This window comes from Trichoplusia ni, chromosome 5 (genome assembly GCF_003590095.1).
Source record: "Trichoplusia ni isolate ovarian cell line Hi5 chromosome 5, tn1, whole genome shotgun sequence".
Lineage (NCBI taxonomy): Eukaryota > Metazoa > Arthropoda > Insecta > Lepidoptera > Noctuidae > Trichoplusia > Trichoplusia ni.
This window is the reverse complement of record NC_039482.1, coordinates 1529992-1552823: the sequence shown is the minus strand read 5'-3', so window position 1 is coordinate 1552823 and position 22832 is coordinate 1529992. Positions and strand designations below refer to the sequence as shown.

General features: G+C 35.6%; 1 protein-coding gene across 1 annotated transcript in view; it reads right to left on the bottom strand.

Moving 5' to 3' along the window:
* LOC113493865 (discoidin domain-containing receptor 2-like) overlaps positions 1 to 22832 on the bottom strand; it is a 138407-nt gene that overhangs the window by 23391 nt on the left and 92184 nt on the right. Inside the window, exons 5-13 of the mRNA XM_026871897.1 lie at positions 19387 to 19606; positions 18259 to 18490; positions 17163 to 17310; positions 16809 to 16997; positions 16473 to 16606; positions 16051 to 16258; positions 12145 to 12460; positions 11632 to 11735; positions 9888 to 9982 (exon numbers count right to left, since the gene is read on the bottom strand). Coding sequence (XP_026727698.1) covers positions 9888 to 9982; positions 11632 to 11735; positions 12145 to 12460; positions 16051 to 16258; positions 16473 to 16606; positions 16809 to 16997; positions 17163 to 17310; positions 18259 to 18490; positions 19387 to 19606 — 1646 coding nt within the window. The remainder of the gene's footprint in view (positions 1 to 9887; positions 9983 to 11631; positions 11736 to 12144; positions 12461 to 16050; positions 16259 to 16472; positions 16607 to 16808; positions 16998 to 17162; positions 17311 to 18258; positions 18491 to 19386; positions 19607 to 22832) is intronic.

Below are 22832 nucleotides of genomic sequence, written 5' to 3'. Positions count from 1 at the left end.
TTGTTCTTGAATGATCGGTATTTGGGATCTTTTATTTTAGTTTCGATTGTTTTCAAATTATATTTGAATCATCTAAAACCTAAGCACATTGAATACATGTAAAATTGTGTGTTTTTACTATTCGTAATTATTTAAAACTGTCCAAGAAAAAGTACCTATGAATATTAGTTGTGTTCAACGAAGACACTCATACACTTTCTTTTTTCATCAGTACTAAATTTCTTCACCGTGAAAACAAACACACCCTGTACTTAGTAATATGTTTGAATAGGGATTATGATGTTTTGGCTTCGAATCAAACAGTAAATACGGACGATAACTTCCTAACTGTCTGTGGCTAGCCGACCTCAAGTCTACTAACTAGGTAACAGGTATTATGCGATGTGGTTGCCGAACTAGTTTAAGATATAACTATAATCTTCGTGTATAGGGAGGAGTGTTTTTCTATATAGTCATTTAATGTGGGCTTACTAATTGTTTTAGTGACATTTAAAGTGGTATAATACTCTTTTTACACAGCATGAAGGTTGCAGGCAGTAGATAAAGATTTTTAGTTTTATATCAAAGTAATTATTGCGCGTGATAAAATTAAAAAAAACCCTGATGTAGAAACCTTTCACCTCTCCATCTTTTAAATGGTTCGGCCACGAATAACCTATCATTAACTAAAAAACTAAGCTACTAAAAAACCTAAATGGAAATCGGCCAATCCATTCGGGAGATGCAACAATCAGACAGACAGACACGTCAAACTTGTTCTAGCCCTATTTTTGCGTCGGGGTATAAAAAATGACTTTGCTTAAAAATAATTTTCAACATATTTATATAAATAATTTGAGAGGCTTTTAATTATCTCACTGGACTATTACGTATATTAGACCATAAAAACTGAATAAATAAGACCTAACTCACAAATAACGGCCATAAAAATATCGCTTTCCTAGAAAAAAAATGTAAATTATACCTAAAATATGTTTAATGCATAAAGAATCGATTTTCGATTAGGCTAAGTGACGTTCATCATTTTGGTAAGGACACAATTTGCAATTTTGTTAAAGGGGAGGTTGTAATCAGATATCTTACGAATTAAGTCTCGCTGTGATCAAATAACCGAATTGATGCTGTAATATGGGCCTTAATGACGTCAGAGATCGATTGCGAAAAGGATGTTGCTCTCTGTTACGTGAAACATGATTAGAATGTTTTTCTGGATTATTTGAGAACGTTTTTTTGTTTATTTAAATGCACTATCGTGCTTTGATTAAAAACAACGTTATCGTATTAATTAGTAAGAATAAAAAAAAAAACTAAAATAATATTTTTTAAGTGCCATGACAAATGAAAAAAAATCTTAAGGAAAGCAGATATTTGATTAGCTGACCAGCTAATAAAATACCCATAAAGTACTCGGGCTATTGATCGTAAAGATAACTTATTTTTTTTTTAAATTTAGTACTACAGTTACTTAGACCAGTTGGTGAGGATAATGACGACGTTAACTTGTGTTATTTTTTGGAGAATCACCCTGGTATGTTTTTAGAAACGACGCTGTATTGAAGTGAAAGCTTTGTCATTTGTTGCAAAAGAGTTTCACTGCCGTACATCTTAAATTAACTATTCGTTTTCCATTCTTGATACATTATTGTCGAGGCCCTTCTTATTTACCACGCACAGAAAATAAGAAACGCCTAAATTTAGTCAGACACGTCATACTAGAAGTTATCGATACAGACCATCTTGTAATGACGTAATTACATACCTAGCACGTTGTATATTTAACACATCGTAGTCTAAACCTTTGGCACTTAATTGAAGCGTCACTAATGCGACGTGAACGAGCCACGTCAAATACCAGTTTCGCACTAAACGTACCGCTCATAATAATACATTATCGACTTTCCCGCCCATGTGGGAGTTTAAAAGGGATTAGAATGCTAATCAAGACAGGAATTTAACTGAAATTCTGACAGCTCATAGTGAAAACATAATGGAATATTTGAGAAACAAATTTGAAACAAAAGTAAGTTAAACACAAGTTGATTAGAACATGTTAGAAGAATATGTTTGTTATATATCGTAGGATAATTAAAGTTACTAAATAGTGATAAAAAATAGTGTAAGAAGTTAAAAAATGTGTTACTGCGTAATTCTGAGCACCTTCTCCTTCTGAAGCATTTCTGTTATTTTTATCTATGTCATACGAGTACATGCCTACTCTAAAACATTATAAATGAAAAAGTTTATTTGGGTCAACCTGAAATTCCTAAAAAATTGTCGGTTCAATTTGAAAGATAAATAACCTTTGCCGAAAAATACTATAGGTTGTAATTATTACGCTACAACTAAAATTAGCGAAAAGATCATCGCGCATCGTAACTAGTTCATATTATTAGTCTTGCACTTTGATAAATTCTAACTGAGTGAATTACAAAGACGTCTTTCACAACAGACTTAACAACGTACATTTAATAGTAAAACAGCCACAATGTCGCGTTACTAAGTGCAGACTTAGTACTAGAAGTCACAGACGACTACCAGTGACAGGCGAACTAAAATATTCACCCTAATAATATAAATGCGAAAGTATGTGAGTATTTTTGTATGTGTGAATCAAAACACAAGCTACTTTCATCCGACAGCGTTAAAGGATGGTAATGATTTTAGCTATAATAGAAATCCAGGTGGGCAAAGTCACGGCCAACAGCTAGTACTGCGATAAATAACGTGCTAAGTAACGTTTACGTATGACGATTCGGTTTAATTTGTGTCGCGAAGTCACGCACAGTAAACGAACTCTGAATAAAGCGTACTTGTGCCCTACTAACGTATCTTAACATATAACTACTTTAGTTGTAGGAGAGAGATCTCATTACGCCCATTATGTAGCTCTATCTCGCTTACACACAGGTTTCGTAAGTGAAGGCGTTGTGTTGCTCTTGTCAACTTCTCATAAGATTTCTAAGTTTGTCGCGCGTTGTAAGACGAAGAAAGCTGTTTTTGTTTCTCGAATCTATTTACATTTCTTTATTTATTGTGAATGTTTACTCTACACTTGTGATCGCATTGGTTTACCTTTGTTAAAGATAGAGCAGAGCTGATTAAATAGAAATAAAAGATGTAACGTGTGTCTTTTATTTTTCATTCGCTTGTTCTACCTATCAATAAAGCTACAACAGAAACGAATCTTGCTTGTCAAAAACAACATGTTTCAATACATATTTATGTGAGCCGAAATCCGAACAGCGCCACAAAGAGGCTATTAGGACTAAGTCTTTGATGTCGGCGCCGTATTTAGTAAATACGTCTGCCACAGGCCGATAGCTCAATATGTGGCCGTTGAACACCGGAGGAGTGGACAATGGACTCGGTGCGCCCTCTCGTAATCACAGCAGGTGCTCACAGCCTTTAGGCAAACACCAAATACCTGCACGTTCCCCCTAAATAACCGGTCTGTCAGATGCATATTTGGCTCTATTGAGGCAGGGCCGGCGACAATCATCGCCTAAATGTTTATTCGACAAGTCAATGTTCGTGTCGTATTATTCTAGCCACACAAAGCGTGGCTATACGTTGCCGAGATTGACGTAGGTCTAGACATCGTGAAACAATGTAATTCCTCCCGATCCAATTTATAGTAAATTGAACTGCCATTTTGGATGGCTGTTTGATAATTAAAAAGTTTTTACTAAAGCGATGTGGTTAACAAAATGTCACACGTGTTAACAACTAGCACATAGTAAAGGAGAAGTGATTAAATTATCTGGTACCTCAATTTATTTTAAGACACCAAGGTTTCAAAACCTTATAAAATAAGACTTAATCGCAAAATCACTCGAACCGAATGAATTAAAAAAAAATGCAATCTGTGACGTGTGAGAGAACTGTCACATACTCCTAAGTGAGCGTTTCAAATGGTTTTAAAACTGAAACACGGTCGCTGTCTAAAAGACTTTGATATTCAAATGCAGAGGACATCGTAGGTGGCTACTTTTAAAACGTTTTAGAGTGATTTCAAATGGAACGCCTGTCTCCATGTCACACGATATTCTGAACAACAAGCTACAATCTATCCGTACTGATATTATAAATGTGAAACTTCGTCTGTTGCGCTATCGGCCTGGGAATTGCTTGAATACAAAAAGACTACGTTTTAGGGCACCGTGCCTGAGGGGTAAAAACGGTACCTATTATTAAGCCTCTGCCGACTGTTCGTCTGTCACTGCTCTATATCTCATGAACTGTGGTAGATGGACAGTTTAATTTTCTCATGTATGTATTAGCACTATAATCACAAAAATAAAAGTTAAATACTTAAAACAACGGTGTGTAATAACTCTGATAATCATCCATTTTTAACGGTTCAATATAATTTTTACTAGACAGCAGACTCAAAGCAAAAATGAAAAATCGTACTACACTTGTTAATTAAAATTATTAATTTTTGAAGAATTAATTTCGTGTCTAACATTTTTAATTACTCTACAAGCCGAAAGTTAAGTGAAATTAGTTTCGATTATTAACTTTAAATTATAAATTATAGTACAATGAACGTCTTAGTGAGAGATGTAGCGTAATAATATTATTGAATGAGGCTCTACATTGTACATACGCCAATCAAATCCATTATTGCGAAGTGCCTACATTATATTCAATACTAGTACTAGTGATGGCCCGTTTATGAATAATTTACGTAATTTCCTAATAGTTAATTTATGTTATCGATGCCAGAATAAATTAATTGACTAGACAGTAATTATCATATTAATTACTGAGTTCGTTCGTAGTTCAATAATTTGTGTATTTTGGTAGTTAATTATTTCGATTAATTTTTGCTTAAAATTATTTTATAATACATTTAATAAAATTAATTTTCACACTGAACTAAGGATAAATCTAGTAAAAAACATAAATACGGGCGATGAATGATCACTTTAAAATGTATTACTACGAAACTAAACGCGAGTTACAACCTACGCAAAAATAAATATAACTTTATTACTTATCCAAAGCTTTTAGGCTAAATAAAGATAATATAAAATTCTCCAAATCGACTAATACCTTTATATCAAATAATATTCTTAACCAAATTATTGCTACATTACGCGTAGCACATTCGTAGACTTCGTAATTTTGTGCGTAGCACTAGCGTAGCGCACAAATATCTCAATAATTCTCACTATTATAAATTACTGTACTATATTACCAGCAATAAAAGAAAACATACTTTTGGATTACTAATACTGATAAAATTAGATATGGTGAAGAGAAAAGTGAGATTACACATGGAAAATAGCAACTCATTAATTACTGATGACTAATAATAAAAAGGTGTATAAATAGACCATCTCTAAAACATGTAAAAATCCAAGTTTAGCAAGCAGAAGTGAACGTTAACTGAACAATGTTCATTACGTATTAACGTTCAATTGGTATGTTTTACGAAGGGCTGTGACCACGTCGCCCCCGGGGGAAATCAGCCGCCGCACCTCGCCCTACCTCACCTGTTTGCCTATCTTACGAACATTTTTACAATCCTACGCTTTCGCCCCTAATTAATCATTTATTTTAATGTACGAGCGATTTTGAACTCAAATACGTTGGTAATTAGGTTATAAATTATGTATTTGTGTCCCTTTGTAAGATAATCTTGCACGAAAATGTTTTAAGAGTATTTTCCTTAGGATAAAATTTTATTAATTGCGACTAACTCTAAATGAACGCATTTGAAATATACGAGGATTTGTATGTCCTCTTTTTTTTCTACGGTTTCACCTTTATGAAAGACCAGTATAAGTTTCTTATACCCTTTCTCACTTTATTTTATCAATGTATTTTTGTGATCTACAAAGGCTTGTTCTAAGTCTGGTTGTCGTTGTCGATTGTGTACCGCAACAGACGGATTATTTTTTTAGAACATGAATCGTTTAAAAAACTAAGGATATTTATAAAATAAATCAGGGTATGGTTAGCTAACACAAAAACTATCAATCAATCAATCAATCAATAACTTTATTGCATTCCATAATGTGTACAAAGCTGGTAGGTGAAATTAAAAGAAACAATTATGGACCCTGTCGGGCACAGCAAAATTAGTTTTATAGAGGAGAGGATGAAGAGCGCTTTTAAACATTTTAATATTAAAATCAAGGAAGAGAATCTTACTTTTACATATTGAATGTAGATTTATTTTATTTTAATTATTAATTATTTATTACTTTTTTACTATTATTATTTATTACATATTTATATATTATTAGTTTATACTATATACATTCTATATTATATATAAATCTTTATTCATTGTTTTATATACTATATATAATTATACATTAAAGATATGGCACAGTAAGTGAGGTAAATATATTAATGTAATAAGTATTAAGTATTGCTTGTTTGTCTAGTCTTAATTCACTATATTAATAAGTCCCGTATCTAGAGGCGCTACGTCTGTGTTACATCCAAGCGCTTGCCAAACTTCTATAAATAATTGTTTATGGCAAGCATAATTGATTTCCCAATATGGCAGCCAGTTCGGAATATCTTCATCAAACTAGTAGCGTAACGTACACGCACCAAATAGCATGGTTCGCACAACGACACACTGAATCCATCTTAAAGAATACTAATATATAATTAAGTCGCATTTTTTTTGTTTGCAACTTGTCATCTCCAGCATTTTGCAAATCGACTTCATAAATTTTATAATTAGATAGTTTTTTCGCAACGTTGATTTAAAAAGTGGTAATTTAATTAAAATTAGAAAAACTAAGAATAATTATTTTACAGGTCTCAGTCTGTCAAAGGTTTGCTTTTAAGTAACTCTTAAAAAGTTAATCTCGCTTATGAACATTTAGTTACAAAGTTTTTTTTTAATAAAATCAATAGCTTTTTATTTTTATTTAAAATGACTTATTGCAAAATTATGTCCAACATTCTTAAGCATATTGTCACAAGGCAGGGTGTTCTTTATAAACTCTGCTCCTATCCGAAATTATTCGCACCTTTATATCGATTCAGGTTTTGGTAACGGATATCAAATACAGTTTCGGTTACGGTTGCAGAACCTCACAACATCCGTGATTAAAACTACTCGAAATCATTGTCTACACAACGGTACAGGGAAATGAAAGCGTTCGCGAATCGACGTGTGCCAATGCCAGGATATGAGTGGCATTTATAGGCCGACTGGCATAAATACCGGCTGTATCACCTGATTACTGGCACTCAATACTTCCTACGCATTCAAGTGCAATTTGCATTCTAGAACATTGGCAGAATATTCGCTAGCTTTTGTTTTACTTGTGTGTCTGCGTGATGGGGTGACGTTTGATTAGTTTTGGTAAAGGCTGTGATTTTGTATTGTGTTTGCAATTCAGCTTTATTTTTTTAGTAAGTTTTGTACATTGTTGACCGTTATTTATTTGCACATGTGACAAGTATTTACGTATTCCACGGATGCTTACTTTGACTCTAGATGTCTCTGCATGTGATTTGTTTACCAGTGTGAAACTTTTTTTTACCAGTAAGTTAGTAATTTTATAACAAAAAAGGATTTCCTACATATGGATGCCTATTAAAATAAATTTATTTCTAAAAGCTTGTATCTCAACATTCTTGAAAATTTACTTCGACCTATGTTGATGGCGATGGAATACTAAAAATAAAAAAAAAAGTTATTATTGGTTAGACTAGACTAGAGTATTCTAAATTCACATTCGTTATCTAAGTAGCTGCTAATGCGGCCATTGTTGCTGCATCGCTCTACGCTGGACCAGGCAAACGGTTCAGTGTAATCGTCTTTAATCCCCGAAGGGTTAGACAGGCCATGGTTCAGTTCATCGATGATGGCTCTGTCAGTGAGGGCCATTTATATCTAAGTTATTTATACTACGTTACTTATGACTTATTTATTGGAACTATTGATTGTTCATCAGCTATAATAATGTGAGTTTTGATTATGACGTTTAAAGTTAAATTCTTATGAAGTTCTTTACAGAAAGGTTAAAAACAGACCCCTATTTCTTGAGGCCAACTGTCCGTCGGTTTGTCGCTCCGTCAGGGGCTGACAAGTAAATCTGTATTTCTCTAGCTTATTTACCTAGGGACAACATTTTTTGAAACAAGGCAGGGTAATCCTCATGGACTAGGGACACAAAGCGTTCAGACTGGTTTTGTATCGTGTTGTGTGACCTGCGCTCGTGACCGTGACTCGATCACTATTCGTTATTATTATTATTTTAATTAAATTTTCTAAACTTACGATTTGTATCTTAATATTTAAGTATTCCAACAGCAGTAATGTTTCATAACGTGTCAATGTAACACGTTGATGATAACAATAATATTACCTCTGTGCTACAGTACACAACTACGAAAATCTCTGAATTGCTTCAGTTGAATACGCTTTGCAGTTCTAAAGCAACAAGCCGGCGTTCTGTTTGCAATCTCAACACCTTTCGCAGCGCACTTCACACAAAGTTTTCAAAACTATTACTCTTCGTATATCTAACGTTATGCATTATCATAATGACTGTGTTTGACTGTATGTTGGTAGAGAATGTATCAAAAAATGTAAACAGTAAAGTGTTGATTTTTTTTTGAACAAATAAGTTTTGGTAATCATTTGCCAATGATATTTTAAACATTCGTATTGATCTGCTTCAGATTAAGCTCATAATTCATAATCATAGCTTATGACGCAACTGAATTTAATATCACAAGCGAAATCAATAATTAATGAAAACCGGCCAAGTGCGAGCCGGTTATACCTATAACAAAATTGCACAAAAATATTCAAGCCAAGACGAACAGCGAAGCCTAAGTAATAAGGTTCAATTTTTAAACTTTGGCTGCGGTATCCTAAAAATGGTATAATCCTTTTTAAATCGTTTGAGATTAACATTTCTAATTAAATAAGAACTGCATTTTAATTTAACTTTCACGCTAAGTCTAGGTTTATGACATTTTTAATTTAAATAGAACTGACTTATAATTTACTCTGCCTGTTTAGTTATCATACAATTTTTTAAAAATTATTAAGCCCTAACTACCGTTTTTAATTAAGCCAACTTTAATAACTTAATAGCCAATTAACGACAGATAGATGGATATAGGTATATTATAATATAATAGATGTCATTGTAAATATTTTACTAGGTTTTATTCGCGGCTCTACTTAAATGGACGACGTCACTATGGATCTTTCTTGTAGTACAAGGCATCTCAAATGTGCTTTTAGCCATATTAATAAAGTGGTTTAGTTTCGAAAGTACAGATAGAATTAATGCCATGTTATTGTTTTAACAGAATTGTCAACTAGAAAAACACTTCGATATTTATTTTTTTATGAGAATTTTTCGTTATAACCTCTTTGGCTGTTGTAAACGCGATTCATTGAATGCAAAATTCATAAACCAATTAAAATTTACATTTTGTAGATGCACTTCAATTATGAAAGCCCAAATAGTGACGATAGACTGTTGATTAGATCCAAAATTGGATGTTAGGATAATTATTCAGCTTTCGCCAATTCCAATTTAAATCATAACTATTTTGATTGCAATCAGGAATGAAATGACCAATTATCGGGTGTAACGATGAGGAGGATTAAGTAAGAAATCGTATTAATGGGTGCTACTCATTAGTTGATTGATGGTATAAATTGGTTGGGCTTATACTCCGATGGCAAGTTAATACCCAATGTATTTTACGCTGTGTGCTGTACAATATTTGCCTTATGCTTGTCAAAAACATTCACACATACGTTATTGAATAAATGTTGTCTGTGTTGAAAAAAAAAGTTTTTATCCTTATCATGTTATATTAATTTGCTCGAAGAAATATATTCTTGAATACCTAGAAATATTTGCCTAAAACTAAGTACTTACATGATGTATAATATCGGTGGCGGCATAAAAACTTTCGTGCGGATCGGGTCGTTTCATCATGTAGGGCCTCGGGAACTCCGTGTCTTCACAGATTTCTGATAACAAAACAATAATCTATTAAAATCCACAGTTGAAGGAAAACGGTCGAATCCTACCCGACGTTGTGAAATGTACAAAATATAAATCTAAAATAAATAACGTCCACGTTAATGGAATAACATGAATTTGGTTTACGAAAAAATGCTAGTCATTCCCATCTCATTCTGCTCGGGTAACATAATGGTGCGTTCACAAGCGCCGGACCTACACCTCGCGCAAAACGTCACTCAAAGTCACGGATAATTCGTATTTTTGACCGAAAACCCGTCACTACTTTCTCAACCGTATTCTTCGTAAGATACACGAAGCCGGTACCTATTATCCTGTGCTCGCGGCGCATCATCTTTTCAATATGGCTTCTGAACAATGGCCGGCTTTCCGACCGGACGTCCGACCGCCCCGTAACGAGCACGCCCCCTATCTTGAGTTTTCTTTTAAAGGGAATTCAGTGTCAGAAATGTTGGAATTTTAGTTGGTTAAAATGTCCGCAGTGGAATTTCCGACGGTCATTTTTTGGGTTCGGTTCAGGCTTCCGTAGTATCTGTTTTAGTTTAGACCCGTATTTTCCTTTTAAATTAATCTAATTGCGGAAATTCACAAGTTAAAACGAAAGATAACACAGAGATAAAACAAACCTCTAAAATGTGTAAAAATGTTCGCATTTACACCAGATAGCCATATAAACAATTTTCCTCAACATTCATCAAAACGTCGCTTTCATTTTCTAAAACTGTAGTTAAGAAAATCATTAGGTCGTTTCATTTTCAAGCTATTCGTGTAAGAGTCGTTGGTAAGGGGAGAGTGGGGGAAAAGTAACAATCTAGGAGCAAGTGCACTCGTAAACCTAACGAGTGCAGTCAAGTGTCGAGCCGAGTGTCGCGGGCGAGCTAACTAGCGCCAGTCGGAAAAAACACGGCCAGCCACCACAAAGATAGGGCGTAGGGAACAAGCTAAGAGCTCTTAGCGACCGACGTAAACGTCGTTAATGTTTAATTTATTACCGGAGGTCGATGGTGATTTTTCAATTAACACGAGCTCTTGGGCCACTGCGAGTAATTACAGACGCAAACAACACTCGTGAATAGTAGTACTGTTGAGCGAAATACTCTTATTAGCTCCACCGAGTTTTATAACATAACAACGTTACCAGAACAATGGATGACTCATTGACGATGTAATTTGAAAGTGTGTATTATGTCTATCTATGTTTCGAAACATCACAAGGGGATCAACCCTTGTTTGTTGAGCAAAAAACTGTCCGTAGTAGTTTGTTCATTTGTAAGAGCAGATATTTACAATTAGGGTCAGCTCTCTGTGGATTTAATATCTCGGACTTTATTGCACTTTACAGCTTCTGTGTCGTATACATTGTGTTAAGTTTCTTTCTACGGGTTCAGACAGTACAGTTCAGAACATCTTAATATACGAGAATTATGTTTGGAAAAAATACTTACTTTTGTATAGGTATTTGGAATTTGGCTGTGTTATATTGTGTTAAATGATACGACATTTTATGATGATTTGATCTCTGCGGAAAATAACATCGAAGAACATATTTCGAAGATACTGACTCATTATATTGGCTTGCTGTGGCCGCACGTACGAAACATATAACTTTCGTTTCATAGAGAGATATGAGACTCACCGTTGTATTCATGCTGATCGTGAGTCTCGCGTTTGTCACGGCGTCCCAGAGTCTCCCTCCAAATGTTGTAGGGCTCCCTGTAATCCTCGTCGACGACCGCCGGCCTGCACACAAACAATCCATTTTATATCTGCCCGAGTGTTTAAACTTCCCGTTAAGCCGAACTAATTCAATTACTTTTGATGCAGCTTTTTTAATTCATTATAATGGCTGTTGTTTCGTTACTTATGGCGCAATGGACAAAAAAACAAACGAGTCCCGTTGACTGGGTTCGCGTGGCTTTATTCGCTTGTGAGCCAGGTTTAAGGCTCGAGGGAATGGATCCTTTAGTGTATGTGTGGATTATATCCCCTTTTTAGAGAGGCTGGACTTAGGAGGCTGATTTATGTTTTTTCTCAAAGTCGAGTGAACGAGGGGCGGAAAAATTTATGCGAATTGACAAAAATGATTTAGCTCTGGTATGTTAATAAAGTAAACATAAGTGATAATTGCTGGATTTCGATTTTCCTTTACCTTAGCATGTGTATCGGGGGACAGTTAGCGAGAGCTAGAGCGAGTCTTGGTGCTCTACGATTGTTTCTTGAACTGGAACTGTGTCTCAGGGATGGACAGAACGGTTTTTTCAGCATGTTCGGTATTCTGCGCCTGGTCTTCTTAGTTAGAAGGACGACAGTGGCAGCTATGAAGGCTCCACCGCCCACGAGAGCACCACAAGCTAGTCCCACAGAAACACGTAAAGACGAGTTTCTTTTCTTTCTCGATGACGGCGGAGTATCAGTTCTATAGTATTCCTCCAGAAATTCTGCTGACGTGTTCACCCAAGTAGGAACTGTTGGCAAGAGAAATGAATGAATGTTTTTTTTGTTTCAGGACATTGGAATTATGAAGAATGAAGCCAAGCTCGCTTTCAGCTTCCACGTAAGACTAAGACAATGAAGGAAAATGAATAGATGTCGAGCGCAGAACTAATTGTTGTTTTGTAATGGGGAGAGAATTTAGTTAGAAATGCCAGCCGCGGCCCGACGTTTACAATCCTCAAGATGAACGAGACGATGATTCGCCGCTGAGTTTTTAGACTCGGTTTTTATGATTCATTTTTAACTGTTGTGTTTTTAATAAATTAAGTTACTTGAAAATAAAATCAATTGTATGTTTTCATGAGTTGTCGTCGAAGATTTCGAAGACGTTATCTATGTCCTAATAATATATGAGTGAGTATTTTTTTTTCAGATTTACATTAACTTACTGTGAAATGGTTATATGCTTTTAAAAGTAACTGAGAGAAGTTATTTTGACATATTTTTTAACGTGCAAAATCACAATCTATATTATCAGAGTTATTATTTTAATATAATTTTAGCATAAATGCATAAATAGGTTAAACTGTACACAGCGGCTCAAAACTGGGTCTAAACTAAAACTAAGGTAAACGAAAATGGCAAAGTGCCAGTTTAATACCGAGAAGGTGCCAAGAGTCAGTTAATTCCGCGCTAATTTCTAATTGTACATTTAATGAAGTGTATCTTAGGGTTGCAGGTCCGCAAGTCCAATTCCTACAAGACTTGTGGAAACGAAGACTCCGCTGGCGGCGGGATACGATTCGGAAATTGTCTCGTATTATACCTGAATTAATGTAATTAAATGAAGTTTCAGTTACGACTGGTTTATTAAACATTGCTGTGTTAAGTCAACGCTGTTCTTCTTTTTAGGTTTATATAAAACAGGATTTCGATCATTAATGTTTTAGTACTTTAGAGCCTGATGATAAATAAATATAAAAAATAGCTTGAAAATTAAAAATTATATCACTAATTTCTAAATTACGGAACAGAACGAAAACCAACAGAGTGAAAGGAACTGACGGAAAAATCCTTAACCTTATTCGATTTTTTAGAATGTGTCCGAGAATATCTCATTAGGAAAATATATCTACACTAATATCGATTTCGCAAAGGCTTTTGATATACATACATATTATATATTACCTAATAATATATTTACTAATGGATTACGTGTTTCGAATAGGTATTTCGTTCAAATATAAAACCTCTTTTGATTTATGGAAGCATGAAATATATAACGTTTAGATGCTTGCTTTGTGCTCGCAAGGACTGACGTTGGTGTGTAACGACAATAATTAAAAAAAATCATCTGATAATGGAATGCTTCCGTCTAATAAGTTATTGATACAACTAGTTTATTCACGATAGAGTTATTATATTCTGTCTTCAAATGATTTACAATTTTTATTTTAGTTTAATGGGTCGTGTTTTATCTATATGTATACCTATTTCACAAGTATGCCACGTTTACATTATCTCTGTTACTTTTACGAAAATTCAAGTAATTCTTTATCTCAACAGTCTTGTATTTCTATGTAAAACAATTTCAATATTATTCCTATTGAAATAAGGTCTAAAATAAATATGACTTTAACGAAACATTCTTACTTTTATCTATGTTTTCGTCTGTCTAACGAAAAAACAATAGAATGTTTCGAAGGAAATCTTTTGGCAAGCTGTCTACTGGATGTAACCGATAGAATTAGTTGGTAATAATGGAACATACAAAAAACAAGAACGTCTTTTACTTCGGCTTTTATCAGAAATGTGGATTTACTTTTTGACTTTTTTGTACATAACCTGGTAATAATGTTTATAATAATTCGACGTCTTATTATTATTTTTCATGATTGTTTTGAGGTCCCATATCCAATAAGGTGAAAATGTCACTTAGGTAATAAATTTTGTACGGTGTATTTTTATTCACGTATCACCATCATCTAAGCATCTTTGAAGTGTTTTTTGACCTACAGATGGACATAAATTGACGGATATTAAAATATTGCCATGATTATCTGCAGCTTATTAACTTTACTGCTCAGGTAAACATTTACTCTTTACAAATAGCTTTTTTCTTATCATACTTGTAATTTTCTCTTGAATATTTAATACTAAAAAAGCAACATGATAATCTTGGACATCTAATCCTCAACAACGAGAGGTCAATGTCCTCTTAAGATCCAGTTAGACCGAGCGAGATCATAATAAGGTAGGTTTCTTTAAAAAAATAAAAGTTGATATTATTAGATCTGTTGACGAAAATAATGAGCTCGAAGCTACTGAATAACTATGATACAAAAAGCATTGTACATATAACTAAATCCTCAAGGATCAAATTTGAATGAACATAAAACTTATTAAATAATAGTAAAGTATTGAGTTCCACATCATTATAAGTTAGATCATTATTCCAACAAAATTATAATAAGTGGTTATTTAAACCTACTATTAATACATGTTATTCGTGTTAATTGAATATCGCTGCTAACGAGAATATTATCCTTGAAGTATGTTTAGATAGTTTCGTAGGTAGGTGTATGTTTACTATTTCCGTAATTAGACACGCATTACGATACTTGTATGGCATCTAATTGGAGAGGATTAGTTATAATGATGATTCAGAGGACCGAACACCGCTTCGCCGCCGGCGAAATTATGTTGAAAACTTCCTTATTGTAACTCAGTTACCTGCCTCACAACGTTAGCAAACGTGTTCGACATTTTGCATAAGCTACAGCCTTTATCAAACTTAACAGTCATTGACAGCTCAGAAATTTCACCAAAAACCAATATTTTTCTATAAATCCATTAGTTTTTGTTTAAATGATTGAATTCCATGACAGACTTAAATTAAGCCTTAATTTTACAGAATTGTGTGCTCGAGAAGTTGAGCGGCACTTCACATTGTGTGCTCAAAGGGCCGCCGATATTACTCAAAATTCATTTTCGTTTGGATAATCGCGGCGAACGGCGCGCGCCCGACGCGTCGCGGCCTCACAAAATATAATTGGGGGAACGAAATAATCCAGATCAAAGATTTTCTTTAATTACAAGTTCTTCATTTAGCGGGCGGCGATTTATCACTTAAGAGGCGATTCCCTCAAAAGAGCTGTGGATTAATTAGAGAAAGATAAAATTTGTGAAATAGCCGCAGGCTTGTGAGTGCTCTGAACAGATAAGGGAGGCTCGATGAGGAGTAATGGATCTATTAGCGTGCCTGGGCCTCCTGCACCCTCGGGATCTCCTTTATGTACCCACTCACCAAAAATCGCACAGTTATATTTATGAAAGTGTCCCGTTCACTTTTATCGCAACAAAACTTCTTTAACAAAACATTTGATTCGATAAACTGATTCAAATTCCTGTCCGTGAGTTCGGGCGATCTCTATTTCGCGAATTGAGCGCTGATTCGGACTTCGTGAAATGAAAACAAATTATCTGTTGTTTGCGTTTATTTATATTTAAGTGAGGGAATTCGTGAATGGAATAAACGCGTTTACACACTCATCGGAATGAATTCATAATTTGGGCGGAATGCTAACTCAATATTAAATGGAGATATAGTATGGATACTTACTGGACTTGAATGAGACCTCGCTGATAAGAATCCACTCGTGTTGGAAGCGAAGTTTGATCATGATGTGCTTCGCGGTGCGGTTCTGCATGTCTATGTGCACGACGCGGGCGTGTTCAGAAACTCTGTCTTGTTTCGGCTCGTGTGACACGTAGTCCTCTTGCCAGCGTTCCCCTTCTAGTGAGAAGTACACTTCGGCCTCTTTGAACAACTAATAAAAAGAGAAATCGCTTTATATATCATATTCGGACTCAGAACTTTAGCAGAAACTGTCAAAGGAAAAGGAACACAACACTAAGGTACATTATAAAATCAGTATAGAGTATTTTAAATTGGGGGAAAACAATTGTTTAGAGAAAGGTGCATCAAAATATAAGTAAACGCGCATGCATTCGCTTCGGCTGGGACTAGTCTGATCAAGTCACCTGGACATCTTTGGTGAACATATTGTTGGTGTGCAGGTCCACGTGGTAGAACAACCGCGGCTCGCTGAAGTTGAACGTGAGGGTCACTTCTTCGTCCACCAACATTGACTTATTCCAACCAACCCAACGGGATCCTTGGGACAAGATTCGAAATTGATTAAAATCTTCTATAAATGGATTGATAGGTATTTAAAATGATTTAACTTTTTTTATACCGATCAATGCGCTTAATTGATATTCCATTATTTTTCAAACAATTTTTCATCGCATGTGAATTTGGAAATCACGAAATCGTTCAGTCCGCTAAAGTGAAGATTTAGTACTACATTAACATACCTCTTGTGTCTAACTGATCCGGCAGTTCAAAATCGTTGGGTCCTACCAAGGAGTCCGTCATCTGACCGAGGCCATTAATTAAGCGTCCCTCTCGAGGTGTCCCGTCGTAGGCGAGGTCCTCGAAGCGCGCGCCGCCGGTCATGGCCTGCATGTCTCCGCCTTTGGGCGCCGAGTACGCAACTATATCCTCTGCACAAATAGCATAGTGTAAATATACCGCCTCCAGGCGGACTTCCATCGCTTTGCACATACAATTCGCAAGGTAACAAAATGATAAGCAGTTGCAAAGGCTTAATCGCTTTGCATATCCCGGGACGCGCAAGCAATTATAAACCTTATCCCTGTTATACCTACGTTTCCAACGACAACCGTAGAGCTCCACTCTCATGCAAGCCGTGCGAGGATGAGCTGCATATGGGAAAAAGCGTACTTTCGATGCTATAAATGGTGCCTCCAACATACTTTTCTTTGGTGTGTACGTATTAACATTGCCGGGAATAAGCTGCAATTAAACAACAATAAAAACTTGTTTCAACACATTAGACAAAATTCCTTTGAAAGATAATGGTACCTATAAAAATACATTGATTATTGTAGTACGAAAAGAGTTTTAGATACAATTTGTTCTAACAAATAAACCATGTTTACAAAACAGGGAAAGGGGTATTCAAGCTTGACGGACGGATGAACACTTTACTTCAAAACGGAAAAGAGATCCATCTCTGTGGAAATATTTAGTACAAGCTCGTATATACGACGTAGCCACTACAAAGAAAATGAAATCGTTTATCTTCTTTTGTCATTTCACGGGAAGCCCACATGTTTTGTTTTAACATTTTATTCCATGTACGGCCGTTTATCAAGGGAAATTGATAAATGTTTAACACTAAAGCGGTTTGTTTACAGACTGACTGGTAGAGTTGGCAATTTTTATTGCGGCTGTGAGTCTGTAATTACGAATGGTTCATCTGAGCAACTGTGTTCATGAACTGAGTCACGATTGTACATAAAATTACGAACACGAGTATTTATAAAACCAAATTAAATGTACCTAAAAGACTAATTGAACAAAAACGATATTTAAGAACGTATTGCTTTCGTTTTAAGGCAACTTTTCAGGCAGTGATTTGAACGTAATCTTAGAAGCAGCTGTGGGACTTATTTCATGTAATTCGAGCTCTGTATCTAAGAAGCGAGGGCCAAACTTTCTGTGACCCGAAGTGTGTAAAGGAAAACTTTGAGGGCAGTGATTTGTGCCTAATTGCTAAGTAAATTTAATGATTGAGTCGCGACCTCCCCAGAGGTAAAGTAAAAAATTATGTCGTAGACTAATTGGAGTTAAAATAATATTAAGCAAGAGAAATTGAATAAACACAGTTTACCAGAATAATGCTTTTCTTGTCTTTTTTTAGGGAAAATCTTTATCGTATATTTAGAAGTAGTTACTTACCCTGCTGCCGTTAAAATCTTTGTATTTGACCCAGCGGTTAAGAGCAACTCGCCAGTACTCTACCGAGTAGCTTTCGACAAATTCCACTCCTACGGAGTTAGCGAACCTGCCCTGAGACTCGGTCCCCGTGATGAGGTACTCATCTCGGAGGTCTATCTCCAGGAACTGCCGGCTCCGAGGTGATATCAGTCCATTAGGGCACCAAGCTCCACCTTTTATCTCGGTACGTATGCTGTGAAAGAATTGTCTCGGTTAACTTCCCCAGCGCCTTTCTATTGATCAAAGCGAGCAACAAGTGGACATAAAGCACAGCCGAGCGAATATTTTTGTCATTTTAAGAAAGATTTACTAGACTACGTTTAAGTGCTCAACCGACCGAAAAATGCATAAATAACCATTTTGGCTGTGTTGGCTAACTATTAGGTTATCCTTATCTAATTGGCGTAATACTCTAATCGAGAAGAGTAAAAATTTGTCCGTTTCGTTCGTCGACTCTGGGACGGAAGCGGTCGGCGTCTGGTGGTAGTTTCATTTGAATATCTCGTGTGATCTCATCAGTAGGTATAGCGGGAACAAAGCGAGCTAAGCGCTGAATTAACGTGGCATTTGCTAAATCGCCTCTGACCCTATGTAAAGTGGCTCAGATGATAAGGCTTCGGCACATCCGGCCCTACTTACATCTTGTTATCTTTGGGGAGTCAAGCCCCGAAAGGCTTTTGTAGGATCACGGTCGTTCCGAATTCATATGAAAATTTAATTTTCTGTTAGTGAATTTCTCAAACAGGAGTTGAGTTTTCGCGTTATTGTCTCGCTTCGGGCTTATGCGGGCTTAAGGCCCGAATGTGGGTCCCTCTGTTAATTGTTTGAGCTAAGTATGAGCGTTTTGCGGCCGGGGGATTCACAATTATTGTAACAACTTGGCCGTATCATAGCACTTTATTGTTGTTTAACAATGGGCAGCTAAATACATTGTATCGATCGAGAAGCTATTTGCTTTGGATTTACACACATTGGCGGAGTTCATTCTAAACTGCGACTATTGGGAGTTAATTGTTTTATGGCGAGAATGTCTTCAGATCGTATCGTATCTCCTTAAAGCTCTATGTAAATTAGCTGGTAGGTACTCACCGTGAGCTGAGAGGCGATACGCTCTGGTCGTAGCTGGAGCTGGCCGACAAGGATTCGTTAGAAATCATCCCATTTTCCATACCAAGTGGTACTTCACAGCTTCCCACTTCGGCTGAAAGAAAAATGTTATGTTTAGTAAATGCCTTTTTATTTATGAACTCATTTAACGCCACGAAGATGACAAGGACATTTAATTTTGACGAACATATTTTAGTTAGGTCTTATATTTAGAAAGCCGCAAAAAGCGTGGGTTATTCATAATATTTCCACGGCTCGGGAGATGTATTTACTCCACTTAATTATTATAATGAATAATTGTGAATTTCATTGTTTCGTTTTGTTGGCGTTCGAGTTTGTTGCTTTGTTATTCTTTAATTAGGGTGTGTAGCTCGTCTTGTGTGCCCGAGGGCGCCTGGCGCGCGGTCGCTAAACTATATGGATTGTAACCATTCCTTCCTTAATGTGAGTTTCGGTGTTGCATTAGGAAAGGACCCGCTTTGGGCAATTTTGTGTGTTCTTTAATTTTGTGCTAATGTAGGTGTAATGTTTTAGTAGTATAAGCTTAATGTCGTACAAAAATCAATCAAGATAATAACGTGATTTGTGTATAGCATGCTGATAATGTGAAGTAGTTAGAAGTGTTTAGTGTCAAATTTTATGAAATGCACAAAAAAAAGGATTTTCACCAAATATTTCTAAATGAGAATGGCAAAAAATAAAAGAGCTATTCTGAAATATCACAGTATTAAGCGATGATAAAATGTTTCGTGGCAAACATTTGCTTAAGTGACATAGCTTAGATATCTCACTGCAGCATTGCCAGCCGTAATCCAGGCATTTGTTTCGAAATAGCCAACATTAACAATAAAATACGTTGGATACGTACAGTCCAACTTGGGTGTATTCAAGGACATTGGGCTGCCGCATTATGTCCTCAGATATTGCAGATTAATTACTATGAAGTCATAAGAATTTTAAGTACCTAAGAATAAAACTTCATCAATATAATATAAATTGAATAGTATCGCATAAACCAACGTTAGCTTAGTCAATTGAAGTCAAGAAATTGGTTCCCGTTTTCCTGGGAATAGAGGTTTCCACTCGATTTGAATAGATCCCACTGACACGGGGAAACAATAAGACCTATTGTCAAAGACTGTGAGCAAGGCGTGCGAGTCGTGTGACGACCGACGGACAATTAGATTCCTAGATAGACGTTATTGTTTTGTGCGACTGTTTGATCCCCGCAACCCTTAGGGCGATATGGCTCTACCAGGGTACGACCCGCACCCTAGTACCTCGTACCGTATGAGGTACGGTGTTCCCTGTGATACCTCGAGGCTACATGGGGAACAAGGACTGCCCCCGGCAGACATCTCTGTAATGTTATATTTTTATCCCAGATTGTGTAAACAATGCTTCAGGGTCACCGATTTGTTTGCTTTTACCCCCCACTGTATGAAATAATCCTATAATCACCTCTGAAAATAATACCCTGTTTTTTCCCGAACCTAGCTGGGAAATTGTTTTATTTTTAGATAGAGTATCGGATAATGATGACCCAATTATAGACAAGATCCATAACAATGGGATTAGGAAAAAGTGGGTTTTATAAGAAAAAGCACAAAGCAAACATCCTTTAAATAACATACAAATAAGTCACCTGTTAAATTGATAAAACATTTTTGTATAATTCATTATAGTAAAATCAAAATTTCTTCTCACTACCTAACACCTTTCTTGAGATACACCCTAGAGGCAGACGGACCGACAGACAGAATAATTAAATAGTGTTACGTTTTGCCCTTGGAGTTCTGTACCCTGAAATCATCCGTTATGGTTTACAAACTAAAATAGACATTTTGATTAAATGCCAGTTTCAGAGTTAAACAAATACGTTTGAAAGGAAAAATCTGTGGTATTGAGCCATCAGGCTAGAGCGGAATTATAAAAAAATAACAAATAATATTTCTAAAAGCCCTTCGACTTTGTAGGAAGTCTACGCCCACTAACCTACCCAAAAAATAAAACAAACAGTGAAAAAGATTGTTTGAAATCCCGATAACAATGTATTGAATTTAATAAGCCAAGCAAGTTAAGTAGCTCTACAATTGTCCTCATGTACCTATTTAACTAAATAAATAATATATTTATTCTTGCAATACATGTACAGTTACAAACACATTATAAAAAATGAAACAAACGAGTAAATGAACTTATATTACATTTTTCCTTTATGAGAAAAGCTGAGATGTTTTGCGTAATTATTATTATTAAATTGTAGTTAAAATCGTTGTATAACAACGTAATTGCTTTTGATGTTTTATGTATTATTTTTCATATCAGTAGGGCAATAGGTAAGGGCGAGTACCCTACATTTTTGTTTATTTTCTTGCTTTTAATAAAACGAAAATATACCACGCGACGCCGGTGAAGCACAAAGGGAAAAATTCAAATTCAGTTTTGCGGACGGCATTATTTTAACATGTGTGCCGCTGGTGTGTTTGTTTTTGTTATTTCTCCTCTATTGTTGACACAATCGTTTCGTGATTCTTAGAAATAATACAATCTATTTGTATACTTACTTGTACGGATGAAACAGTAACCTTTGTACACGAAATTGTATGTAAGATGAAAATAGGAATTTCGTTACGTATCCTTACATAATTACTCAAAACATTTGGATATATTTGAGTCTGCCTATTGTTTTATTCAAGCACATGGTATGGAGTGGTTAATTTTATAAATGTTTTTTTTTCTTATATCGAACCTGTCGTTTATATTCGAAAGCGCGCTCCTTTAGGCAGCAGGTAAATGTAGTCTTGCTCAGAATAACTGTAATGCCGATGTTGTGATTACATGTTTATTTCTATGTGCCAATTCAAATGAATGGTTTTCCTCGTTCCATTTACGTTTTCAGAGAACGTGTAAAACTATGTGCATGGTGTTGTTTTTTTTTGTAATTTGTTTTAAAAACCCTTTATCAGTGTTATGATTCAAAGGAATTATAGCAAACAATAATGGAAGAGCTCAGAACTAAATATTTAATATCAACCATAATTAGCTTAGCACCAGCAACAACACAAAACTCTTCGAAACAGTTTTAAACACACCTACTCTATCCAAACATGACACGGTAGGGTTCTCATTTCAAATTAATGATCCCAACGTTTCTATTCTCAAAGCATGTTAGTTGAAGGAAAACAAAGTCGCTACCAGTTGGATTATTAAGGCCGGGTGGTGCGTTTCGCCTTAATCTGACAAACAGGCGTGTGAGGGATGTGCACCTAATCCACAGAATCGCGAGGACACGTGATAAATTACACAAGAACAAATTACGTGAAACTGGTGCGAGTAAAACAAACAATTTATTAAAAAGACAAATGAGGCGAGCCGTCGCAAGGTGATTTTAATTATAACATGATAATACTTGTCAAAACTGCTGG